The 22,995-nt window shown below is 39.2% G+C and overlaps 1 protein-coding gene across 2 annotated transcripts in view; it reads left to right on the top strand.

Annotated features, from left to right (window-relative positions):
- Window positions 1-22,995, top strand: part of SEMA6A (semaphorin 6A) — a 183,745-nt gene that overhangs the window by 104,242 nt on the left and 56,508 nt on the right. For both annotated transcript variants that reach the window (XM_036740547.1, XM_036740539.1), the window contains exons 4-8: window positions 6,260-6,320; window positions 7,741-7,803; window positions 10,410-10,511; window positions 15,420-15,510; window positions 22,279-22,398. In XM_036740547.1, coding sequence (XP_036596442.1) covers window positions 6,260-6,320; window positions 7,741-7,803; window positions 10,410-10,511; window positions 15,420-15,510; window positions 22,279-22,398 — 437 coding nt within the window. The remainder of the gene's footprint in view (window positions 1-6,259; window positions 6,321-7,740; window positions 7,804-10,409; window positions 10,512-15,419; window positions 15,511-22,278; window positions 22,399-22,995) is intronic.

Below are 22,995 nucleotides of genomic sequence, written 5' to 3'. Positions count from 1 at the left end.
TGGATCAATGTCAACCTAGAGGGAAAGCTCAGTTCTCATTTGTCTCCTGTTCATCATCGTTATCAATGGATGAAGACAAAAGATGGCAATTACACTGATGTCAAGAAACTTGAAGGGTTAGCTAACATATCAGCTGATGAAATCAGGGTCCTAAAAATCTTGACAGAGTGGAAGAATGGGCTCAATTATAACAAGATTAAATTTCAAAGGGTAAATGTAAACTCAGCACTAATGTTTGAAAAATTAACACTGTACAAGTATAGAATAGAGAAGATGTGACTAGTTAGAAGTTTGGCTGAAAAAGAACTAAGGTTTTTAGCTGACTATAAGCTCAATATGCATCCACAAGGGAGGAATAAAAACTAATGAAATTTTGAGCTGCATTAATAGAAATATAGTGTTTAAAATAGTCGTGTTAGTTGTTTTATATTGGTCAAACCATATCTGGATTAGGATATGCATTTTCAGACACAACATTTTATGAAGGACATTTGCAAACCAGAGCACAAATTACAGAAGAGTGACTACATTGGTGAGGACACACCAAATTTTGTTCATATAAAGTTTAATTGAAGGAACTGAGAAAGTTTAGCCCAAAGAAGAGAAAACTAAGTGTGTTCTAATCACTGTTTTTAAGAATCTCAGGAGTTGTCATGTGGAAGAAGGACTGAACTGATTCTATGTAGCTCTGGAGGGCAGATTTAGAACTAATAAGTGAAAATTACATGGGCGCAGATTTAAGCTCAATCTAAGAATGAACTTTCTAATAATCAGAGCCTTTCCAAAATGAAATGAGCTGCCTCATGGGGTACTGAATTATTGAATTTGTTCTAACAAGGGCCAAGAAAACCACTTGTTGGGAATGCCATGGAAGGAATTCCTCTGTGAGTCTGGGAACCCAACTAGATGTCTGGTATATGGTTCTATGTTTTATCTTGAAGGAGAATTTAAAAATTACATTCCAGAAACATAATTCCCAGAAAATGGGGCAAATCAGACGTAGATTATATGATTAGAAATGAGTCGGTTAAGTAAGATACACAAATTGATGTTGGAAGAGAAGAGGTGTTGAGGAGAAGATTATCACCTGGTTGGTCCTTGGCCCAGATGAATTGATTTTGATGAGAATTGTGTTATTTACCACACTTATCTACCATGGCTATCACCTTAGAGAACAGAAATTGAATTCCAACTAATCTTAACAAGTTGTAGAAATACATGGTCCTATTTTTAAAATTGTTTAAATAGGGCATTCAAGAGCAACAATTCCTGGGGCTATTAATGTAAAGAGGAAATACAAGCTTCATAAACAGGACATTGGGAAGGACTGGCTGTGTACAAATGTGGTAAACGAAAAGCACATTAAGTCCTTGAGGATTTCTGAGACCCTTGAGGTAAATATGATTCGACAAGGTGGTGCTGAATGTAGTTGTTTTGAAAAGGAGAATGTGATGCTGGGATACAGACTTGTGAGGGAATCTCCCCAGGTACTAGAGTCCTGACAGAAGCCAAGCTTAATCACAACAGTCATTCAGCAATCACGTCTTAAATGCTATCTGCAACACACTATTAATAGGTGATAGATGAGACACAAAAGTCAATAAGACTTAGGACTTTTTCTCAGGGAGCTTACAATCTAATTGTGTGATGGGTTTGAGGTAAGATACACATGGAAATACACAAATTAGAAGGTGGTAAGTGTGTAAAAGAAATAGAGCTACAGAAGAAATCAGAATCAGCTAGGGAGAGGGAGAGAGATCAGGGAAGAGGATTCGTGGTACAGTACCGTAGGGTAGGAAGGGGGCTGATTTTGACGTCAGAGGATCTGAGTTTGAATTCTGACTCTCTCTTACTACCTAGGGGACATTAATCAAGTTGGTTCCCTCTCTGGCCTTTAGTTTCCTCTTTTTTAAAATGATGGGGTTAGCCAAAATGACCTCTAATGTCCTTTTTAGCTCTAAATTTATCATCTTGTCAACCAGTACTGTGTGAGGTTTGTGCAATACAACCTGAGCGATCTATATAGAACTTGCAGTGGAGGCAGAGGAGCGGAACAATAATGAAAATAAACTTCTGGGGGAAAACATATAGAATTCAAGGTGAAGACTTAGGGAAACAGATGAATGAATCTATGAAAGAAAAATACTTTAAGTTCTTTCTATGTGCTAGGCGCTATGCTAAATTCTGGGGCTACAAATATAAAAGAAAAATGGCTCCTGCCTCCCATGAGCACATTCTATTAGAGGGAGACAGCACAGATGGTGGCCTGGAAAGAATGTTTGGGTTAGGGAAGTCATGAGGAAATTGGGAGGATGGTAATTGGCTCCATGGGACAGTTGTCATGCACTATCCAGAAGTAGTGACAGCACTGATTTGCCTAATGTACCTGAAGCAAAAGGTAAAAAAGTGAAGGGAAATAGGGAGTTACTACAGTGGAAGCAACTATGGCCAAGGCCTGTTAGACATGGGGAGTTCTTTGTAAGATAAGATTTAGGGAATCCTAAAGCTTCAGGCAGGACTTAAGGTGAAGAGGAAACGTTCACCTTCAGCTGCCCTGTGGCTCCCTCCAACACCAGAACTGAGCAGAAGGGAGAGAAAAATAGACAAGGAAGGAAGACTAGAAAGACAAATGGGGTCAGGGGGAGGAATCCGGGAGAGAAGGTGGAGAGAGAAATGGGAAGGAGAGGGCTTTCAACAGGGTATATTTACCCAGAAGTATGGTGGAGGGAATGGGGAAAATGAGATCAGATGGGCATGGTATCTTTTTTAGCACTTCTTCTAGTACATAAAAGGGTATGGGTGACTGAATAGATATTCTTCAGTGATGCGGATGACCAGATGAAAGGGCAGGCCTAAACTTTGAGAAGTGATTGAGGTAAGGAATTTCTTTGTTGGAGAGTTGGGAAACATCATGGTATGGGATTTGGGAAATTCAGGGCTGAAATTTTCAAAGAAAAAGGTCCCAAGATTATCAGTATGATACCAATTTAGGTCCTGCTAGATAAAACCTGTCATTTTATGGCCAAGAAGTCAGTTCTCAGTGTAGGAGCCTGGGATCCATTTTAATTAAATAAGCAGGCACACTTTGCTACATGGATTAAAACTAATGAGGTGGGGTAAAAATGCAAAAATACCCCCCATTTTGACCCAGATACTTTTTACTCTTTCTGTGTCATCACATGAAGCTATAAGGAGCTATATAATGTGGTCACTCTTTGGAACACAGCTACCACAGACACCTATCAAAGAGCATCTCAGCAGAATTAATTGAAAAAATGTCTTCAGCAACCATCCCTTAGGCATAATATCAGCTTTTCTTGAATGTCATTTAAAATTTTTTTTCTAAATGTTGCAGTGCTAAAGGTTACATTTGTACTCAATTATCTGAAACCTGGTCAAAACAAATGATTAAACAGCCTATCTGAGAATGTAGGCTGACTTCAAAATCCTCTGTGAATTGTTCACTTTGCTGTTGCTTCTCTGGAAGAGAAAAAAGAAGAGTAAACACAGATAGATGAGATAGCTCGAGTAATGTGTAATCGCAAGAGCTCTTGCTAGATATGCCTCAGGAGAGCTGAGTCCTAATCCCATCTCTACCTCTACCTATGGGGCTTGGGGCAGGTCACTGAGGCTGTCTGGGCCTCAGCTCTTCTTTTGTAACTCAAGGGAGCTAGAGAATAGGAACTGAATTTTAAAAACCTTGAAAGATTGACAAAGTTCATTCACTCCCCTTGCCCTTTTTTTTAGAGATGAGTATTCAGGGATTCCCTAAAGTGCCTCCTAGCTCTAAAAGCTTGTGACCTTAGAGATAAGGCAGTGTGGTTGTTATAAAGCTAAATTTCTTTTGAGGTAGGAGTGAGGTACTCGTATTTCATGAGGTAGAAAAAACTTTGCCATAATTACCCAGACCAGTTACAGGTTTTATAAATTCAGGTGAGCCATCCAAGCTAATATACACTGAAAATACTTGATATATCTATCTTAAATCTAACAAGGAGCCTCATTCTCCCAAAGGTGACAAGCCACCTTGCTCAAAATGTGAAATCTGCCTGGGATTCCAGTTTTGTGTGTTTCTGGCCCCTCCTGCAATCACTTCCCCAATGTAAACACCCAGAGAACTAGGGCTGAAGGTGTTCAAAGCGGCCACTTTGAGAGCCCCTCCTCCTGGGTGGCCCAGGAACCTGCCAATTGCATTGTTTAAATTTCCGTCCTCCCTGTGGCTCCTGCCTTTGCCACAAAATTCAATTTTGCTGACTGGAAGTGGGAAATCGGAAATACTGGGATTAAGCCAGTTTGTGTTAGAATAGCTTAATTAACAAACAGCTGTATGCTCAGGAATGCTATAGGTGGTGGTAGGGGAGGGAGGACAAAAACACTTCTTTACCTTTATTGCCTGTAGCTACAGAAGTGCAGTTTTCACACTTGAGAGCCCTTTTAAGGGCTGGTCCATTTTGTGATTTTGCACATGGAAAGGGCTTGTCTTTATCTGAGAAAGCGGGTCGTTTCATTCATGCTTTTCCCTGCTTCCCCCTCCCACTCACCTTTCTTTGGAAAAGGCTCCTCAGTTCCCAGGATTACTTTGCTTTAGAAAGCTACTTTCAGCATTTAGGGATTCGGAGACTGGGGCCTCTTTTGAATCACTATTTTTATCTACTGTTAGGTTGGTTTTTTTTTTTTTAAGAAAAATCTCAACTACTAATTAACATAAACAGGCCAAGCAAGAAGGGGACAATCTGAGAACTTTCTGAGGTGTTGCCAATGCATAATAATTAGCTCTTAATTTACAATTCAGATGCATGACTCTCACTTTTGTTAAGGGGGGACGGGGAAAGGGGAGTGTAGGAGAAAAAGAAAGAACTGAAGTCATCCATAAAGCTGATAACAAAGTAATAGGTAATTTTATGCCAGTAATGACCCGGACCAAGGCGCCACCAGTAAAGTCAAGCAAATAATAAACGAAAGTAAACGGCAGTTCTGGTTTCCTACTGACGCCTGAAGAAACTTCCCAATTCAGCAATTTTCTAAGCAGACTAGCCAGTCTTCCACCCCCAAGTATTCAGTGAGCAGTGGCAGGCAGGGGATTTTTTTTTTTCTTTTAAGTCGGTTCCCATTAACAACCCTGTCTTTTCTCCCCCTTCACGTGAGAGGAGATCTACTTGTTACTGGTCTGTGTGGCTGTAAGGATCATTGTGCGCCCTGCCTGGTAGAGGAAGCATACCCTGTTTTTATTGCCAGAACTGATAAAAATGAAGAGAATCCTGGCTGTAGAGACTTTAAAAAGAGGTGGGGGAGGTGAGAAAGGGGCGCCTGTCGGGAGGCAGAAAATCTCAGCCTGAAGGACCTAGTTTAAAGCTTGGGTAATTTTCCAGCCCCGGGACTTCGTGCATTTTAGAAAAATTCAATGTTATTTCAAAGGAAAATGAGATGTTTTGCTTTCATTCGCTAACCCCCTCCTCATTTCCCCAATTTGGTGGAGTTCTTTCCTTTTCTTCTGACTTTCAGACAAAAATGTCCTTGTACTCAGCTCACACAGAAGGGAATATTTAAATATAGTCCCACACCTGAGCTGCTGATTGTTTCCCTCTTCCAAGAAGCGATTGGCAGTTCATTGTAAAGAAAAGCAAATTCTCAGTAAAACAGGAAGGTGAAGAGAAGAAAGAACAGTAAACTTTTTCAAGAATGTGGCTTACACTCTAAATTGACGGTAATAGTGTGTGAGAGAACAAAAAAGCGACTTCTAGACACATTTTTGTCACTGACATCTTCTCCCTGTCTGACTTGTCTGTCAAATCATCAAAGCTGAAAGCTATAGTGAGATGTTTAAAAGAGAGAGGTAGAAAGAGCATTAACTTCTTGTTATCTTTCTGGCTGAATAAATGTGGCATACTGAATACCAAGGACTTTTTTGAAATGACATTTTAGCCATTTTTAGAACAGGTGAACATATCTATAAACCAAGCAAACTACCTTTCCTGACCACTTATATGCATATTTTGTAATTTTATCAGAAAGGATTTTTATTTCTTCTTTTTGGAGTATGGTATAAGTTTATATTCAGTTGTGCTTTATCAGTAGAAGCAGGCTGTTATAAAAATTCTCTTGTGTAGTCTTTGCCCTTTCTATTCTGGTATTTGTGTTCACAGGTGTGTGTGTGTGTGTGTGTGTAGACACTGTACATATGCACAGGCAAAATAGTCCACAACTGACTGATTCAATAGAAAATGAACTGTCTTTTATATCAATTTTCCTTTGTTTACAGGGACCATATTTATTCTGTTGACATAGACACATCAAACACAGAAGAAATTTATTGTAGCAAAGTAAGTACTTTCTGTAGTTTCTAAACCAGGGTTCTGCAATCAAGGGATCTTGATTCCAGGAGGAAGGAGGCATGATCTCATCATTTTCAACTAGTGTTTATATGTGAAAATACATGAATTAAGATATGTACCTAACATCCTTTAGAGCATTACAACCACAAATATTTCGCGTAATTTTTAAAGAAAGGATTTGCTCTGTGTGTAAGGTTTTGTGTCCTGAAACCGAATGAGTCTGGTGTGGTAAAAAGAACATTGGACTGGGATGGGGGGAGGAGGTAGGGAAGTGGGGAGACCTGGGTAATGGTATTCATTTCAATTAGCTTCGTGACCTGAAACGGGTGACTTCATCTCTCACCCTCTCATCTTCAGTTTCTTTTCTTTAAATTTGAGAAAATTGGACTAGATGACGTATTAGGTTCTTCCAGCTAAAAATTTTGATGATTCCACTTGATCAATTAGCTATCCATCACATGCCTGTTTGCAATGTGGAGATCTATGCAATTTATATACTCCTCGTTACCCTCATGTTGGAAAATCCCATTTTGAATCATTTCGTGTGCATAGGCACATCCTACAGCATAGATTTAATCACTCAGGTGTAATGCTCCCGTTTCTTGGCATTTGAAGTTCGCCCTGACCTTTTACATTTGTATTACAGTGAAAAGAGCACTGGGTTTGAAGAGAAAGGACTTGGCTTTAAATCCTGTTCTGCTAATTACTACCTGAGTGACCTTGAGCAAGTCACTTAATGACCCTGGGCCTCATTTTCTTCATTTGTTCAGGGAAAGGTTCAGACTAGGTGATTCCCTAGGTCTCTTCCTACTCTTAAGTCAAGGATGGCCCTCCGTAATAGGGTAGCCATCCCTCATTTCTGACAGGCATAACAATCTATCCCGAGACTGTTAAAACAACACAAGGGGATGGTTTAGTTTTATAAAAATCTCTTACATTTAGCACAATCAGAAGATCCCCTCAGCCTATTAACAAATTGGATATTTTTGCCTACCTAAAATAAATTTAAACATACAGGAAAAAAGTCTTCATACTTTAAAAATAAAGGCATCTTTGTTAAAAGGAAACCAAACGCAAGGAGAGGACAAGAGCAGGCATTTAGAAAAGTATGTGTTTAAAAGTTAGTTTGGCTACTTTTTGGTTAAATTCACTTTACTAATCTTTTTTAGGAGCATCAAATAACAGAAGATCATTTCGTAGTTTAATGAATAGAGAGCAGCTCGAAATGAAATGAACATTTTGCATCACTGATCTTTTGTTGTTATGGTGAATTAATCATGGGGAATGGGTGCTGAAAGCTTTCAATAAATATATGTTCAGCTTCTAGTTTCCCCAAGGGAACTCTTACTTCTGAAATCAAATGCAACAACCTCTGAGCTCTAATTGATTTCTTTCTTGATCCCTGCAGAAACTGACATGGAAATCTAGACAGGCTGATGTAGACACATGCAGAATGAAGGGAAAACATAAGGTAGGCAATTTTCTTTCCTCCTGAAGCTGCCACTTTGGTTTAGGTTTTTTGACTGTTAAATCAAGTCGTTGTCTGTGATGTGGAATAGATACTGCCATTCACTTCTTTCCTAGTAATGGCTTTTTCCATCAAGTTATTGAAGGCTCTAATTTGCAAAAATAGTTTGCTTTTAATGTGATGAAACATTACGACAGCAGCAGCCAGAGTGGCATTGTGAAATGCTCCCATTGCGCTAAGGATTGTGGACACCATGTTTGCTGTGTGGACACTGCTTAGCACTCTCTGCAAGAGCTAAACATTGCTGCCCAGTGTCCATTGGGAGTTTGCTTTAAGGACTCATAAAAAGCTGCAAGCAGACTTGCAGGGTTTTATGCCTTCGGTAATGTAGCAACATAAAAAGACCCTTGAGCTGTGAGTCTTGGCTACATCAAGATACTGCAGGATCACCTGGCATTAAAATTAATACTGTGAAATTTCACTTCTAGTATTACCTTTGCAGCATAAACATTAACCCTTCAATTTGGGGCTTTATTTGTCCTTGGTTATTATATAGCATTCTATGTGACTATAGCATTGTATATTTATTATATTAACTACAGTAGAATTTGTACAATATACAATGTGATATATACAATAGAATATAGAATGCTTATGTAGTAATAAAATAATTACAAATGTGACATTCATATGTCAATATTATATAATAAATTGTGATACCAAAATTCTTTTATGCCTTATATTACATATCATATATGTTATATATTACATATGCCTAATATTATATATAACATTATATATTATAATGAATACTGTAATGAATATATAATGGTATACTTACATAGCAATACTCTATAATAATAAATAATACCAGTAACTAAAAGCTCACTAGCATGGCACAATAGAGAGCTGGCCTCAAAACTAGGAATTCAAGTTCTACCTACACAGAAGAAATTTATTGTAGCAAAGTAAGTACGTTCTAGCAACGTAACCTTTTACAAGTCACTTAATCTCGCAGTGCTCTAGAAAATAGTTTTCAAACACGTGGTTTATAAAGTAGCCCAGATTAAAATGCTATTGGAAAATATTTAACTAGATAAATAGAAAAATAAAATAGAGATATTAGAATTTTCTTTTTTAATTTATTATTTATTTGTAACCTTTTTTAAAATAAATTTTGAGTTTCAAATTCTCCAGCCCCCCTCCCCCTTCCCACTGAGAAAGCAAGATAATATTAAAGTTTAAAACTAAGTCAATATGTAACCTGCACAGATCCTTATGTACGGGTTAGTGGCTCCTGTTTCTATCTGAGTTTGACATTACTGCTCTAGACAACTCATAAAGACTGTAAATCCCAGAGAAGGTGCCAGCCTACATTGGTAGGGGGATTTTCCTTACCTGGGAGTTCCATATACCAAGGAAATCACAGGTGCAATCTCTATCACTATTTATTATTCTAAACAACACTCATCATTTTCCCACACACAAACTCACTGCTTTTGTGAACTCTCCTATTTGTACCAGGGGCACCACCATCCTTCCTGTAACGTGACTTTGCATTATCAGCCGTGCTCCACTCTTTACTCTCCTTCACCCTACAGAGCCAATCGTTTGCCAAGTCTTGTTGTTTCTACAGCAACTCTCGTATCTGTCCCCTCAAATGGCCACTAACCTAGTTCAAGGCCTATTCATTTTTTTCTTCTATACTATTGTAGTAGCTTCCCAATTGGCCTCCCTGTCTCTTCCCTTTACAATCTATCTTCCACGTGGTTAGCAAAGTGATTTTCCAAAGATAAAGTTCTGACCATGTCATCCCCCTGTTCTAAATGGCTCTTTTTACCTCTAGACAGGGGCATGCTGGTAAATGTTTAACAACTAGTTCTATGAGGGGGAAGGGAATGTATAAATAGAACACTTTAATCTGTGTTATAAACATTTTCTCCATCACTCTCTTAAGTCTAGACAATCAAAACAATAAAACAAGCCCTAATTTGTAGCATTTGCCAATTTCTCAGCTGCTTACACCTCAGAAAATTTAAGTCACCTCTTAGCAGGTTCAAGCTGCCTTCAGCATACCCCTAGCTTGAGGCGTCAAATAAAGACTCCTAGGTCTGACATTTAAAGTCATTACTTTTCAAAGAAGGACAGAAGGAAGGAAGGAAGGCAGGCAGGAAGGAAGGAAAGGAGGGAGGGAAGGAAGGAAGGAAGGGAGAGAGGGAGGGAGAGGGGGGAGGGGTTGGCTTTGTATTCCCAGCACCAAACACAGGGCCTGGAGATACTTAATAACTGCTTTTTGATGATATGATTTTGTATCTTTCCCAACAACTAAGTATAGTGTTCTACATACATTCCAAGTTTGTTCTTTTAAGTCATTCATTTTAAGTAGGCCCTTAATGAACATTTATTAAATGATTAATTCATCGATTGATTAATAAAATGGAAATTCTTTGTCATCATCATCTTTTGGGAAAAACAACCTTGATAGAAGAATAGCTGCTAAGCTTCCTTCATTTTAACCTTGGTGACAATGGATCGGAATACAAAATGAATGATGGGTTCTATTAAAAGAAATTGACCTGAAAAAAATATTTGAACTATTTTCCCCCCAGGATGAATGTCACAATTTTATTAAAGTTCTTCTAAAGAAAAATGATGATACGCTGTTCGTCTGCGGAACCAATGCCTTCAACCCTTCTTGCAGAAACTATAAGGTAAATGTTACTTTTATATGTCTGGAACCATATGGTTAGGAGGCACTTTGTAATTTACTCTGTACCTGCAACAAGCTAAGAACTGTAATTTAACACTACCCAGTTTCTTTTCACTTGTTCAACTTAATGTATTGCTCCACATGAGTGAGCTTGAGAGTAGACTTCCCAGCTTCCTGTTTGATCAGGATTGATTGACACATCTTTAAGGATCCTACACACCAAAGTTAGTTTCTGTAAGACCCTGTTCTTTGCCCAGTTGACTAATACATGGTTTACAATAAGTACAATATGAATATTTTGTCTTAGTGTCTTCTTTTCTCCTCTCCTTTCCTGACCTCAGCTCTCCTCACCTCTTCTCTCCACTCCTGTCCCCTTATTCCTTACCCCCTCACCTCCCTCTTTTCCTTTATTCTCCTTTTTCCTCTTCCTCTCTCCCCTTCTCCCTCTCCCTCTCTGTCTCCATCTCCTTTCCATCTCTCTACCCTCTTTCTTCCTCCTTCTCCCTCTCTCTCCTCACACACATAGATACACACCAAATACATTTGTTTTATGAATATTTCCTGGTTTCAAATGCATTCATCTGAAGCTGCAAGTTTACTTCTTCGTAGGCAGTTTTGAAGAATTTAGAAGTCTTAATTTCATCTTGTAATTGGATGACGAGGAGAATATCTTATGTGACACACTGTCCTTTATACAAAGAACATTTCCAACCATTCCTGAGCGGTAACACTTCCAGTTAGTCCTGATTAAATTGTTGTTAAAAAGGGTCCCTGAAGAAGATAGGGAGCTCTTAGCATTCTGGGTAGTGGTAGTAGAAGCAACAGCAGTGATATATGAGCCCATCTCCATCTGTTTCACTTTGCTGGTCCCCCCGTTTGCCTCTGTGGTATAGAAACTGCAAAGATCTTATTATGGAAAGTACACCAGTACATATGCTGACCAATGTTGCAGCCTTGCCTTTTGTTTCTCTTCAGTTAATCCCCTGAAGAAAATTTTTGCATTGGGTACAAGCTCATCTCCCACTGGTCATATTTTTGATAACAGGTATTAGGCTGTAATCAGCAGCCGCCTGTTCTCCCTACCCCAACACATCCCAACTTGCAATTGATTGTCCCGTAGCAAACATCTGGGTCTTCAAAATCAAATCCACCATTTAGTATTCAATTCCTGTTCATCATTGTTTAGTGCTCATTAAGATTAATTCTCCTAATAAATCCCATGCTAGAAAGCTCTTTATTATAAATGCAGGTTTTCTTGGCATTGCAACATAAAGAATGTAAATGGTCTTACTTATTCCTTTTTCAGATATTCTATTCCTCACGATACATAACCCATGTTGATTCTTACTCATCTTTGCTTGAACTACCCATCCCTGCTGGGAATACCTTAGAGACCTGTAGGAAGTCACCAGAATACATTTATTGACCTTCCTTGACCATAATCTTAACGATATGGATGGCACTGAGGCCTCATGGACATGACATGAGAAGATCTATTCTCAGAAGCATAAGGTGAAAGAGCAGATGAGGCTAAAATGTAGAATTCCAGGGAAGGAAAGCTCAACATAGCATTTTTATCCTAAAATGTCTCCTTCAGAAATGATTAATATCTGTAAAAAGATTTGGACACAATAGCTACATAACGGGAAGAAAACCACAGATCATCCACTGTGTAAGTCCCATAGTTTAAGAGCTTAAGGTTTATTAGAATAACTTGATAGGGAAAGAAGGATTATTTTTTTCATGGTCTCTGACTCTGAGCTCTGTCTTGGGTTTATACACACTGTGTGCCCCTCAAGTAAGGTGAATGTGTTGGAAGGATTATAACCTGAAATAGATTTGCTGATGCTTAGCCATTAAAGCTAAGAAGGAAGAACCTAAGCTATGCTCTCTGGGCTCAGTTTCCTCATTTGCAACATGAAGGGGTTTGGACTCGATGGCCTCAAAGGACCTTTACAGCTTTAAGTCTGTGATCCTCTGCACACCTTCCCCCATTGTTCACTAAAACCTTTGGAACTTCAATGTGAGGTTGAGTTGGTTATTTGTATAATTATCTGTACCCTATGGTGAATTAATTTCCCAGGGGCTGCTGTTAAGTCTGAGATTTTATGACTAGTGCATGGATTAATTCTTATTTCATGGAAACAGGATTTCTCTATGGCACAGACTACTCTGCTGATACCGTTTAATCTCCACATCCTTCCAAACATCCAAATCAGCAGAGGACAATTTCACATTATCTTCCAGCTCTGATTTAGCTGCCGCCACATTTTTAGAAGTAGATACACAGAGAAGAAATTCTCCCTGCCCCCAAGTGTTTTGTTTCTTTCTTGCAGAGTTTACAGAGTGTGCACTGCTCTGGTTAAGAGTGCAAAGCCCCACTCTTGAATCCTTTCCAGAGCCTCAGACCAAAGAGTTTGTCACAGTTCAATAGGAACCTCGTGTTCAGATAAAATATCAGCAAAAGGCTTTAGTATAAAAATGGATTGGGGTGGTGGGGGCAGAACAACAAGATCGTTTTGTTTTGAACAGCACCTGGAAGTCATATTTTCTTAGGAATGTTCTTTATAAAAATACTATAGCTTTATGATGTTCTCAACTTCAGTTTCTAAAAATCCACAGCTTTAATAAAGACCATTTCAAAGTTCTTAGGAGTGGAGCAGACCTATTACATCATGGAGACGATTCACAAGAGATGGGGCCAAAATTAGCAGTTGGACAGTCCTCCCTGATGATCCTTGAGATAATTTCCTTTTCATGCATAATGACATTGGGCACCTTGAATTAACACTAGTGATCATGTAGCATATTGTCCTTAACTTTATTATATCTTAGTTTCCTTATCTGTACTGAAGCATCCAGGACTCAAATATATAATGAAACATAACTAAATGTAGTCTTTATAGACGATAAAGATCTTTAGAGGTAGCTAGGTGGGTCAGCGGATAGAGCACTGGGTCTAGAGGCAGAAAGACCTGAATTCAAATTTGCCTTCAGGTACTCCCTAGCTTTGTGACCTTGAGCAAGTCACTTATATCTCTGTTTGCCTCAGTTTCTTCAATTGTAAAGTGGAGATAATAATAGAACAGACCAATATTTGTAAAGCACTTAGCATCCTTCTCTTCCTTTATCCCAACTCTAATTCACACTGATAGGTCAGCCCTAAAAAACCAAGGTTCCATCTCTCCCTCAGGTTTATAGAGGGGTAGGGATGATTCTTGTCTACTAAGTAGGCTTTAGTGACCATTCTAGTGTATTTTCCCAGTATCAGTTGTCAGTGACTAGCCAACTGGTATCTTTTAACCAATAAACACCAATTAGATCATATAGGAGTATATTGATAGGACAAGAACAGAAGTGTACTCCCTCCTGTACTACATTGGCCTCGGGGAAGAGCAGGCTCAAAATTAATGACATTTCTTCAAGGTGTTTGCCCACCGAGTTCACTTCCCAAATGCAGCATAGCCAATGGATGAGTCTCTCCTTCTGGCAGGACCTGGTGCTTTGGCTTTGGAGTCAATCCACCAGCTGTTCTGATAGACTGGGCTTAGCTCTCCACAAGCTGGTGGGGACTCCACCTCCTGGACCTAGACCTCGGTGGGTCTTCGAACCTTTAGAAAATCATAATGCTATTCCATCTCCAATACTCCTTCACTTAAGTTAGGAAAAAAATAGATGCAACAGGAATAGAAGCAACAGCAGGTCTTTGCATCCATGGACCACATGTTGGCCCCAGAGTTAGGCCACTAGCACAACTCTTCCCACCTGTAGGCTTACAGCCATCATTGATTACTCACTGAAATGAAGCCAGACAGGAAAGAGAATTTCACTCTGTCCAGTTAGGGCTGGTTCCAGCTCAGCAGCCAGTCACAGATCTGTTTCTTCATCATGTGGTTAGTGGACTAGAAATAGAATATCTGATTATGGTCAAAGTTAGGAATCAAGGCTTTTCCATCAAGCATGCCTAGAAACAGGCAGAATGCTACATGTGATTAAAGGATGGGACTCCCGATGACTAACCCTCCCCTTCCACAAACAATGGCTGCAAAGTTATTCTTGAAATACGTCTTCCATCCCAGTTAGTGCTCTCCCTTCAAATTACACTTTATTTACATAATTATCTGCTCATGTGTTGTATACTTTCAGCAGAACATGAATACCTTAAGAGATTGTTTTCATCTTTTTGTCTCCCATATCTTACCACACTGCCTTCCAAATAATCGATGACTCTTGAACTTCATATGGAGAGGATAATAAAAATGCTTAATAATTATGAAATTGAGAAGCTTTGGGGGGCTTAAAGCTGCTGGAATGCTACATTTCAGGGGAGGTTCCATGGATCAAGGAAGAAATATTTGATTACAGTGAAACACTGGACTGGGCATCCAGAGATCTGGATTGTAGTTTCACCTCTGCTGCCGACTACATATATGCCCTTGGACAAATTACTTCATTCTTATGGGGGAGGGGAGGGGTATTAGTCTAGATAAATAATACGGTCCCTTACACCACCTCTTTAATCAATTTAAAGTGGGTTAAAATGGCTTCCAGTATTGTGCTTGCATCCATTTCTTGTTCTACTTTACTTATGCTATATTCCTCTGAAAACTAAAGCCTAGGAAAAGTGCTGAGAGTTGTTTCTTCTGGGATTTGACCTGCAAAGGTCAGGTCTCAATAGGAAAAAGAAAAACCAAAAATTTAGGCAAGGTCCTGTATGATGCATGACCCAGACTTGTGAGTCATTGAAAAATAAAGAAAAGAAAAGGTTTATTTGGTCCTGAAATGTCCAGATGATTGCCATAATCCTTATCATTCTACTGATAGAGACCTGCATTTCACACTCTGGGCTCCAGAACATCCCAAATGTAGCCAGTTCTTGTTACTGAATAGAAACGACTGTTTCTTTTAGATGGATACTCTCGACTCCCTTGGTGATGAGTTCAGTGGAATGGCCAGGTGCCCCTACGATGCCAAGCATGCCAATGTCGCCCTGTTTGCAGGTAAATGATCTGCCCTAAATTTGCTGGGATTTTTTTTCATTACATTACATTACATTTCATTTCATAGATCTAAGCCTGGCAATATAAATCTCCTTTGGGGGTTATTTGTGAATTCAGAATTGCTCTTAGATTCCTAGGTGTCAGCTATAACTAATAGTGTCCTTCTCGTTGGTGATTAATTTGGAAATTACCGCTTTTCCTCTCTGTCTCCTTGATACATTCCTTTGTGATTTTCAGACCAGATAGGTGAACCATTTTGGCATAGAAGGTATTTATTCTTTAAGAGTACCACCTTCCACTGCTCCCCCCTGCAAATGCCTAGTACAGGATTGTGCTCTCTGAATCTTTGTGGATCGTCTGAAATGGACTGAGAGTCTTCGCTCAGGAGGACGTGGGGAATCCAATAGGCCTTAAATCTCCATACCAGCAGACTTCAGTCATTATAGCAAAAGCATGAAGAGGTCAAGGTGCAGTCCTCAGTCCATCAGATATGATTATTAACTCTGGGGCCTGAAGAAGGCAGTCTGGAAATAATACACAAGAAATCAAGGGTTTGTGGAGTTCAAGAGCCAGTTGTTCCCATATGATTTTAACCCCACGAAGTCTTGACAGATGGATTCTTCCAGTGGAGAATGCAAGAGCAGTTCCCAACTGTGGGTTGGGCCTCCTTCCACATCTCAAGAGCTATAGATGATAAGCCATGATTTCCATTTCATTTTTGATTAGAAATTTATTTAAGAATTAGCTGTGTATGTGAGGTGGGTATAGAGAATATTGTTGGTATAATAGTCTTTGGTGGAGCATATGCTATAGTTGGCTATAATTTCCTTCACAAAAGCTAAAAGCTAGCACTGTGTTGTCTATGGGGAGCAAGGGGGGAATGAGGGCTTTTGTTATAAAGCAGGTTGGCTAACACTTCGTTATTTATATTATATTGGGACCCCAGGGGGAGCCTGAGTCCCCAACCTATACATTGTAGAGGCGAGCTGTGTAGGAGAAAGACTTCCCTGGATCATCTTCTAGTCTAGGGCACAATATTACTGTGGAACAGCACTGTATATGAATAAATAAAATTCTGGAGCCCTGTGTGGAGACTCGGACAGGAGCAAGGCCAGCAGCAGAAATGCCCTGGGATCTTCTCAATTGCTTAGTTCCAGCCAGCCCTCTGATATCTACAGGAACCTGCACAAACTAGTGGCAATGTAGGATGATGGCTATAACAGATCAGTTAATTGCCTGCCTGGTTTGAGCAGAGAAATTAGTAGGTATATAGAAAGAGTATATCCTATGGGCTACAGGGTAAGAAGAGGTAGGATGGTGTAGGGATAGGGAACTGGAGTTGAAGTCAGAAATACCTGGGTTCAAATCCTACCTCAGATATTTACTAACTATGTGACCCAGGACAGTACATAAAAATACATGGGGATAGTGGACACAAACTGAAAGTATGGGTACCCCAGGAGAACAGCTAGCATATATGTAGTGCTTTAAGGATATGGATAGATATGTGGCAAAGACAACCTGCAGCTGGTATTTCTTCTTTGTGAAGTCCTCATGAACTTCACTGCTGGGCATGGCATCCTTGATAGGCAGCATCTCTGCTAATAAGCTGGTCTTGCGCTTCCTAGGCCATGGCATCTTTGCTGGATGGGTCAATTCACTGAGCTCTGGGCTTACAGAAGCAGTAGCAGCCTTTGCCACCTCCAGCTCTAGCCTTAGGCTCAGCCTCAGCCCTTGGCTGGGAACTCTGCTGCTCTTTTTCAGAAAGAATAGAGATTCTTAGTTTGAGACTAATATGTATCTCCCTTTCTATGCCCTCAAGGCCTTGACTGGGAGCTCTTGAAGTCAGATTTTCCTTTTCTTTTGCCTAGTCTTCCTAATTCAAGGTAAAATCTCCTCAGTGAGAGAGACCTCACTCTAACTTATGGTGGTCATCCAATACATTTCCCAAATCTTGATAGGCTAGGCTGTAACCAGGCAATGACTTCTTGCCAAATAATTACCAAATGGCTCTGGGGCTTAGGCTTCCCCAGTTTTGTTTCTTTTTTTTTTTTTAAACTCTAAGCTTCTCTACTTGGTCTTGGCAAAGGAATGGCTAGAGAAAAGGTTCAGAGGTAACCTATGCCTGGTGAACAAGTTCATTGTTTCTGCTGAAAATTCAGTGACTTTTGCTATCCCTTAACATGCTAATTAATTACTCAAAGCCTTGAATTCTTAAGGAGATATAAATGAATCACTTACACCTAGGAGGACCTCTCCCTACCTAGGTATATAAGTAACTCACGTACAAAGGAACTTCGCCTACAAATTTGGCTAAGACTGAAAGTGGCTCTCCCTCAAACATGTTTATATATATATAATTATATTGTGTACATATGCGTATATGTATATGTGATACTCTGTTACAGTTATTAGCTAGTTTTAAGCCTAGGGGCAGTATAATGAATTGTTCATTAGGTCCCTCTTAAGCTTTATGGAGGTTATTTTATATAAAAAGTTATAAACTTAGTTATAATCACTTTAAGCCTCCAGTTAGGAAAATTCCTAACATCTAGGCAGACACAGGACTTTCTACCTAACCTTACTTTTATATCTGTCTGTGATTAACCATTGAACTCTTTGTGGAAGAAGAATAATTCAGTTTCCAGGAAACATCTGGATTAAAAAAAAAAACCCAGAAAATTATATTATAGTGACTGAGAATCTGATAAGGGAGTTGGGGGAAGATCTGACTTTTTCTTGGAATTTGCCGTAGCCTGGGTCATCCTCTGAGATGCCTGTAACACCAATGACTCTCCTCAGTATCTCTCTTCTTTACTACAGCTCAATCCTCCACTTGCTCAGAATCTTTTCCCCTTTCCCCCCATTCTGAGATAGCTTCTTCCTTTTATACAAATTACTTAGGATGTGGTTCAGTAGCTCACACACAATGGCTTTGATTGAAGCAGGTTTACAGGCCCTGTTTACATTCAGTTCTGATTATTTGATTCAATCAAAAACAGGTTTGTTTTTTTTTCGTTTTCAAGGTGCCATAGCCAAATGGTGGTGGTTTCAACCCTGCTCTTATATATGTACCCACTTATATGCATATGTATTCATAACAGTGGGATATATAGAAGGCAATCTGGAAGTAATGAAAAGAATGTCAAGGTTTTATGGAACTCACAGAGCAGTATCTCCCAAAATCTGATATTAGCCCTCCCTTCCTCCCCCCCAACCCCTCCCCAAAGCACACACAGCCTTGGCAAATGGCTTCTGCTAGTGGAGGGTGCCAAAGTAGTTCCCAGTGTTGTGTTGGGCCTCCTTCCATAGCTTAAGAGCTATAGACAATAAACCATTGATTTCCATTTCAGCACATATATATGCAAATATGTGTGCATATGTACATCACAATATCTAGGTAATCATGGGTTCCTATCTTTACTAACAACATCAGCAAATAGTCTCTAAAACAAAAACTAGCAGGTGGAAATTCTTTGAGTCTACTGACTCAAAGTCAGTATGTCTGATGTGCTAAATGTGGAGAGACCCATTGCCAGAAGGTTGCTGAGCTGATGGATTTTTTTGGGCCACAGCAACTCACAAAGTACTATCTACTAAGGGGTGAAGGGGTTGCAATTTTCAAGGGCCGCTTTGATGTAATCAAAAGTATTGAAGTATATAGCTAGATAGATCTAGCTCATTAGCATTTCTTATTTGTGAGTGGCCTCATGGGCCCTTCTCAAGTGCAGAGAATTATTTAGGGCAACTCTGAACCAATTAAAATGTCAATGCTTTTTGAAAAGAGGGCATATAGCAAAGCAAAGCCTTTGCTTTTTACCTGAACTAAAGCTGAAGAAGCAAAATGATGTAGGTAATGGAAGATTTGTTTTAATGATTTGTGGGAGCTATTTTTAAACAATGGACCATACTAAGGAATGGAAAATAAATGTGCAATTTCTTAATGGAAAATAAACTATGCAATTATTTTGCCATTTTATTCCTGAAAGAATGTAATCCATTTTTTAAAAAAAATACATCAACAAAATGACTTTCTATTTTTAAATATAGTTTAATTTAGGCCACTAGTTGGAACAGTGGATATATTTGTAGACTTGGAATCAGGAAGATCTGAATTCAAATCCTCCCTTAGAGAGTTGCTAGCTGTGTGACTCTGGGCAAGTCACAAAACCTCTTTGAACATCACTTTATTCATCTATAAAATGCAGATAAGAATAGGAGTTACTGCATGAGGTTGTTGTAAGGACCAAATGAAACAATATGTTTGCTTTGCAAACTTTAAAGTGCTGTATAAATGTTAGCTAGCATCATCATCACCATCATCATCATCATTTTTGTTTGTCCTAATAGAATTTGGTGATTTGATAGCTGTGTAATGTGATTATTCTTAGGAGTAATCAACAAGGATTTATTAAGCGCATTGTGTGTGCTAAGCACTAGGGATAGAAGAACAAAACTGTTCCAGCTCTCAAGAGGCTCATATTCTAATTGGAATAGAAAATACATAGCTCATCTGTGGGGCAGGTGGAAAGGCCTGGGTGTCCTTGGTAGCTTGGATCCAGGGGAGCTGACCGAAAGTTAGCAAATCACATTATCTCGCTTGGCCGACATACCCCCTTAACATCATCCCCTACTTTACTTCAGTCTCTGACAAAGAGGTGACCCTTGTCATCAAGGCCACTTCCTCTATTTGTTCTCTTGACCCTATCCCTTCCCATTTTCTCCAGCAGATTGCCCCCACCATGTCATTTCCTCTCTTAAGTTTCCAGCTTTTATCTATCTATTGGTTCCTTCCCTGCTTCCTACAAATATTTCTAAGTCTCCTCTGTCCAAACAAAACAAAAAAATCCAACTCAATCCCATAATCCCAGCTAGATATCATCCTACTCTCTCTTCTTTTTCTCAGCCAAACTCCTTGAAAAAGCAGTCTACACTAGCGTCTCTACCCTCTTTCCACACTCTCATCTAAACCCTATGTAATCTGACTTCTAGCTATGTGTGTACTCCCGAGGCTAGGTCCTGGGTCTCTGCACTTTGCTTACCCACTATGCTCTCTCTTTGCTGACATCATATCTCATAGGTTCAGTTATCATCTCTATGTAAATGATTTTCAGATTTCTATAGATCCAACCCTAATCTCTCTAGAGCTCCAGTACCACATGCCTACTGGACATTTTGATTATAGGTCCAATAGGCATTTCAAAATCAACATACCCAAAGCAGAATTCACTATTTTTTCCCTCAAACCCACCTGTCTATTGAAATTCCCCATTATTGTCAAGGGTATGGCTACTCTTTCACTCGTTCTACGTATCCAGTCAGTTGTCAAATATTGTAATTATTGTCTGCAACATCTATCACATTATGTCTCCTCTCCATTCACACAACTATCATGCTAGTTCAGGCCCTCATCCCCTCTCACCTGGACTATTTCAATGGACAGACTTGGTCTCTCTTCCTGAAACCTCTCCCCACTCCTATACATCCTCCACAAAGCCACCAAAATTATTTTCTTGAAGGAGCTTTGACCATTTCATCTCCTCATTCAATAAACTCTAGTATTTCCCTATTTTCTCTGAGATCAAAGAGAGAGAGAGAAGGAGAGAAATATGGATGGATAGACACAGATAGATAGATAGATAGATAGATAGATAGGTAGGTAGATAGGAGCTCAGTGGAACTAGCAGTGGATAGAATGTAGGCCTTAGAGTCAGGAAGATCTAAATTTGAATTCTACCTTTGACACTTATTAGCTAGATTTCCCTGGGTAAATCATTCAACTTTTCTCAGCCCCAATTTCTTTATCAATAAAATGGAGATAGTAACAGCACCTGCCTCACAGGGTTGTTGTGAGGATCAGCTGAGATAGGTGAAGTGCTTTGGAAATCTTAAAATGCTATAGAAATGTTAGATTTTGACACATGACTTTGGGATTCTGTGGAAACATCGGGGCTTCCTTACCTCCTCAGGACAGCCCATTAAAAATCAGAATCAGGTTTCCCATTGATTAGACTCTTTACTGTAAGCTGTAGCAGTATTTATATTTGGTTTTCATATATACATATATACAAACTTACATATGTAAGTGAATAGGCATACACATACATACATATACATACATGCACACAAACACATAAATATGTGTGTGTGTGTGTGTGTGTTCTCTGTTAGAACGCAAGCTAGTTGAAGTCAGGGACAGGATCTCTTATATCTTTATATCTTCAGAGTTTAGCGCAATGCTTCACACATAGTAGACGCTGGAAGTACTTAGTGATTAATTGATCTCTTTCCCACACCTTCTTCCACTTCACTTACTTATTCAGCTTAAAGGCTGCTCTATTAATTGCATTTGTACTTGTAATTATGTGTGATACAAGTGGCCTCTTATTCCAACTTCAGTCATGTCTAATTACCTGCTGTTGTTGGGGCCACAGTAGTACCCAAGGAGGCCAGACTTCAGGGTATCATTTAAGTACCTTCTAATCAGTTGAGCAAGGAAAGTTTGTCATTTGCCCTTCTATACCAGAGCAACTACTTAGACATTACCAGGATTTTTTTAAAAGCTTAATCTCACATCATCTCAATCTCTAAGGGTAAGATTTGGGGACTTCTCTTTTCACAGGCTGTTGGATTATTATCTCAGTGGTCCTTTCTCATTTACCTGATATCAGAAGGCAATCTGCCTGACTTTTCTCCATACCTTCACTACATTATTCCCTTCCTCCTCTGCCTTGTTCTCCCCTCTAACCATTATTTTCTTCTCCTAAGATGGAAAACTATATTCTGCCACAGTGACTGACTTCCTTGCAATAGATGCAGTCATTTATCGGAGCCTTGGAGACAGCCCAACCCTGAGGACAGTCAAACATGACTCAAAATGGTTGAAAGGTGAGTAAACAATGAAAAGGAGGACTGAAGGAAGGCAAGGCAGGAAAAAAATGCATGTCTAGTGGGAGACTTAAAGTCCTTACAGACAATACTGTAGTTTCATTTTAGCAATAGCTTCTGACAGATAGGAAAGTGTAAATTGCCTCTTTTATCTCAGATGATTTATTTATCTCCATTTTTTTCCTTCCCATGAGTTACTAGAGGTGTTAACAAAACTACCAGTGTCAGTGTAATCAAATACATTACATTCATCTTTCTCTGCTTTAAACCCTCATTTTAGCGTCCCATATGATAGGACCATCATATTTCACTGGTAGGTTGGCACAGGGGACAGAAGAGTGTGAGGCAATGAAGTAAAGACTATTGAAGATTCACAGCTACATTAAGAAATGTATATAGTATATTCTGAAGTACTTGGTTAAAAAATAAAATTGTGGAAATTGTTAGAACTTATTTTTTTTTCTCATTGCTGTGTAGGATTACTTTTGACTTTTCATTATATGTGAGTCCGTATGCCTTATGTGATTGTCAACATTCATGTTTGTAGGGTCATTAGAATTAATGGTTACCAAATATCTAATGATTCTGAGTATTCAA

This window comes from Trichosurus vulpecula, chromosome 1 (assembly GCF_011100635.1).
Source record: "Trichosurus vulpecula isolate mTriVul1 chromosome 1, mTriVul1.pri, whole genome shotgun sequence".
Lineage (NCBI taxonomy): Eukaryota > Metazoa > Chordata > Mammalia > Diprotodontia > Phalangeridae > Trichosurus > Trichosurus vulpecula.
This window is presented reverse-complemented; position numbering and strand designations above follow the sequence as displayed.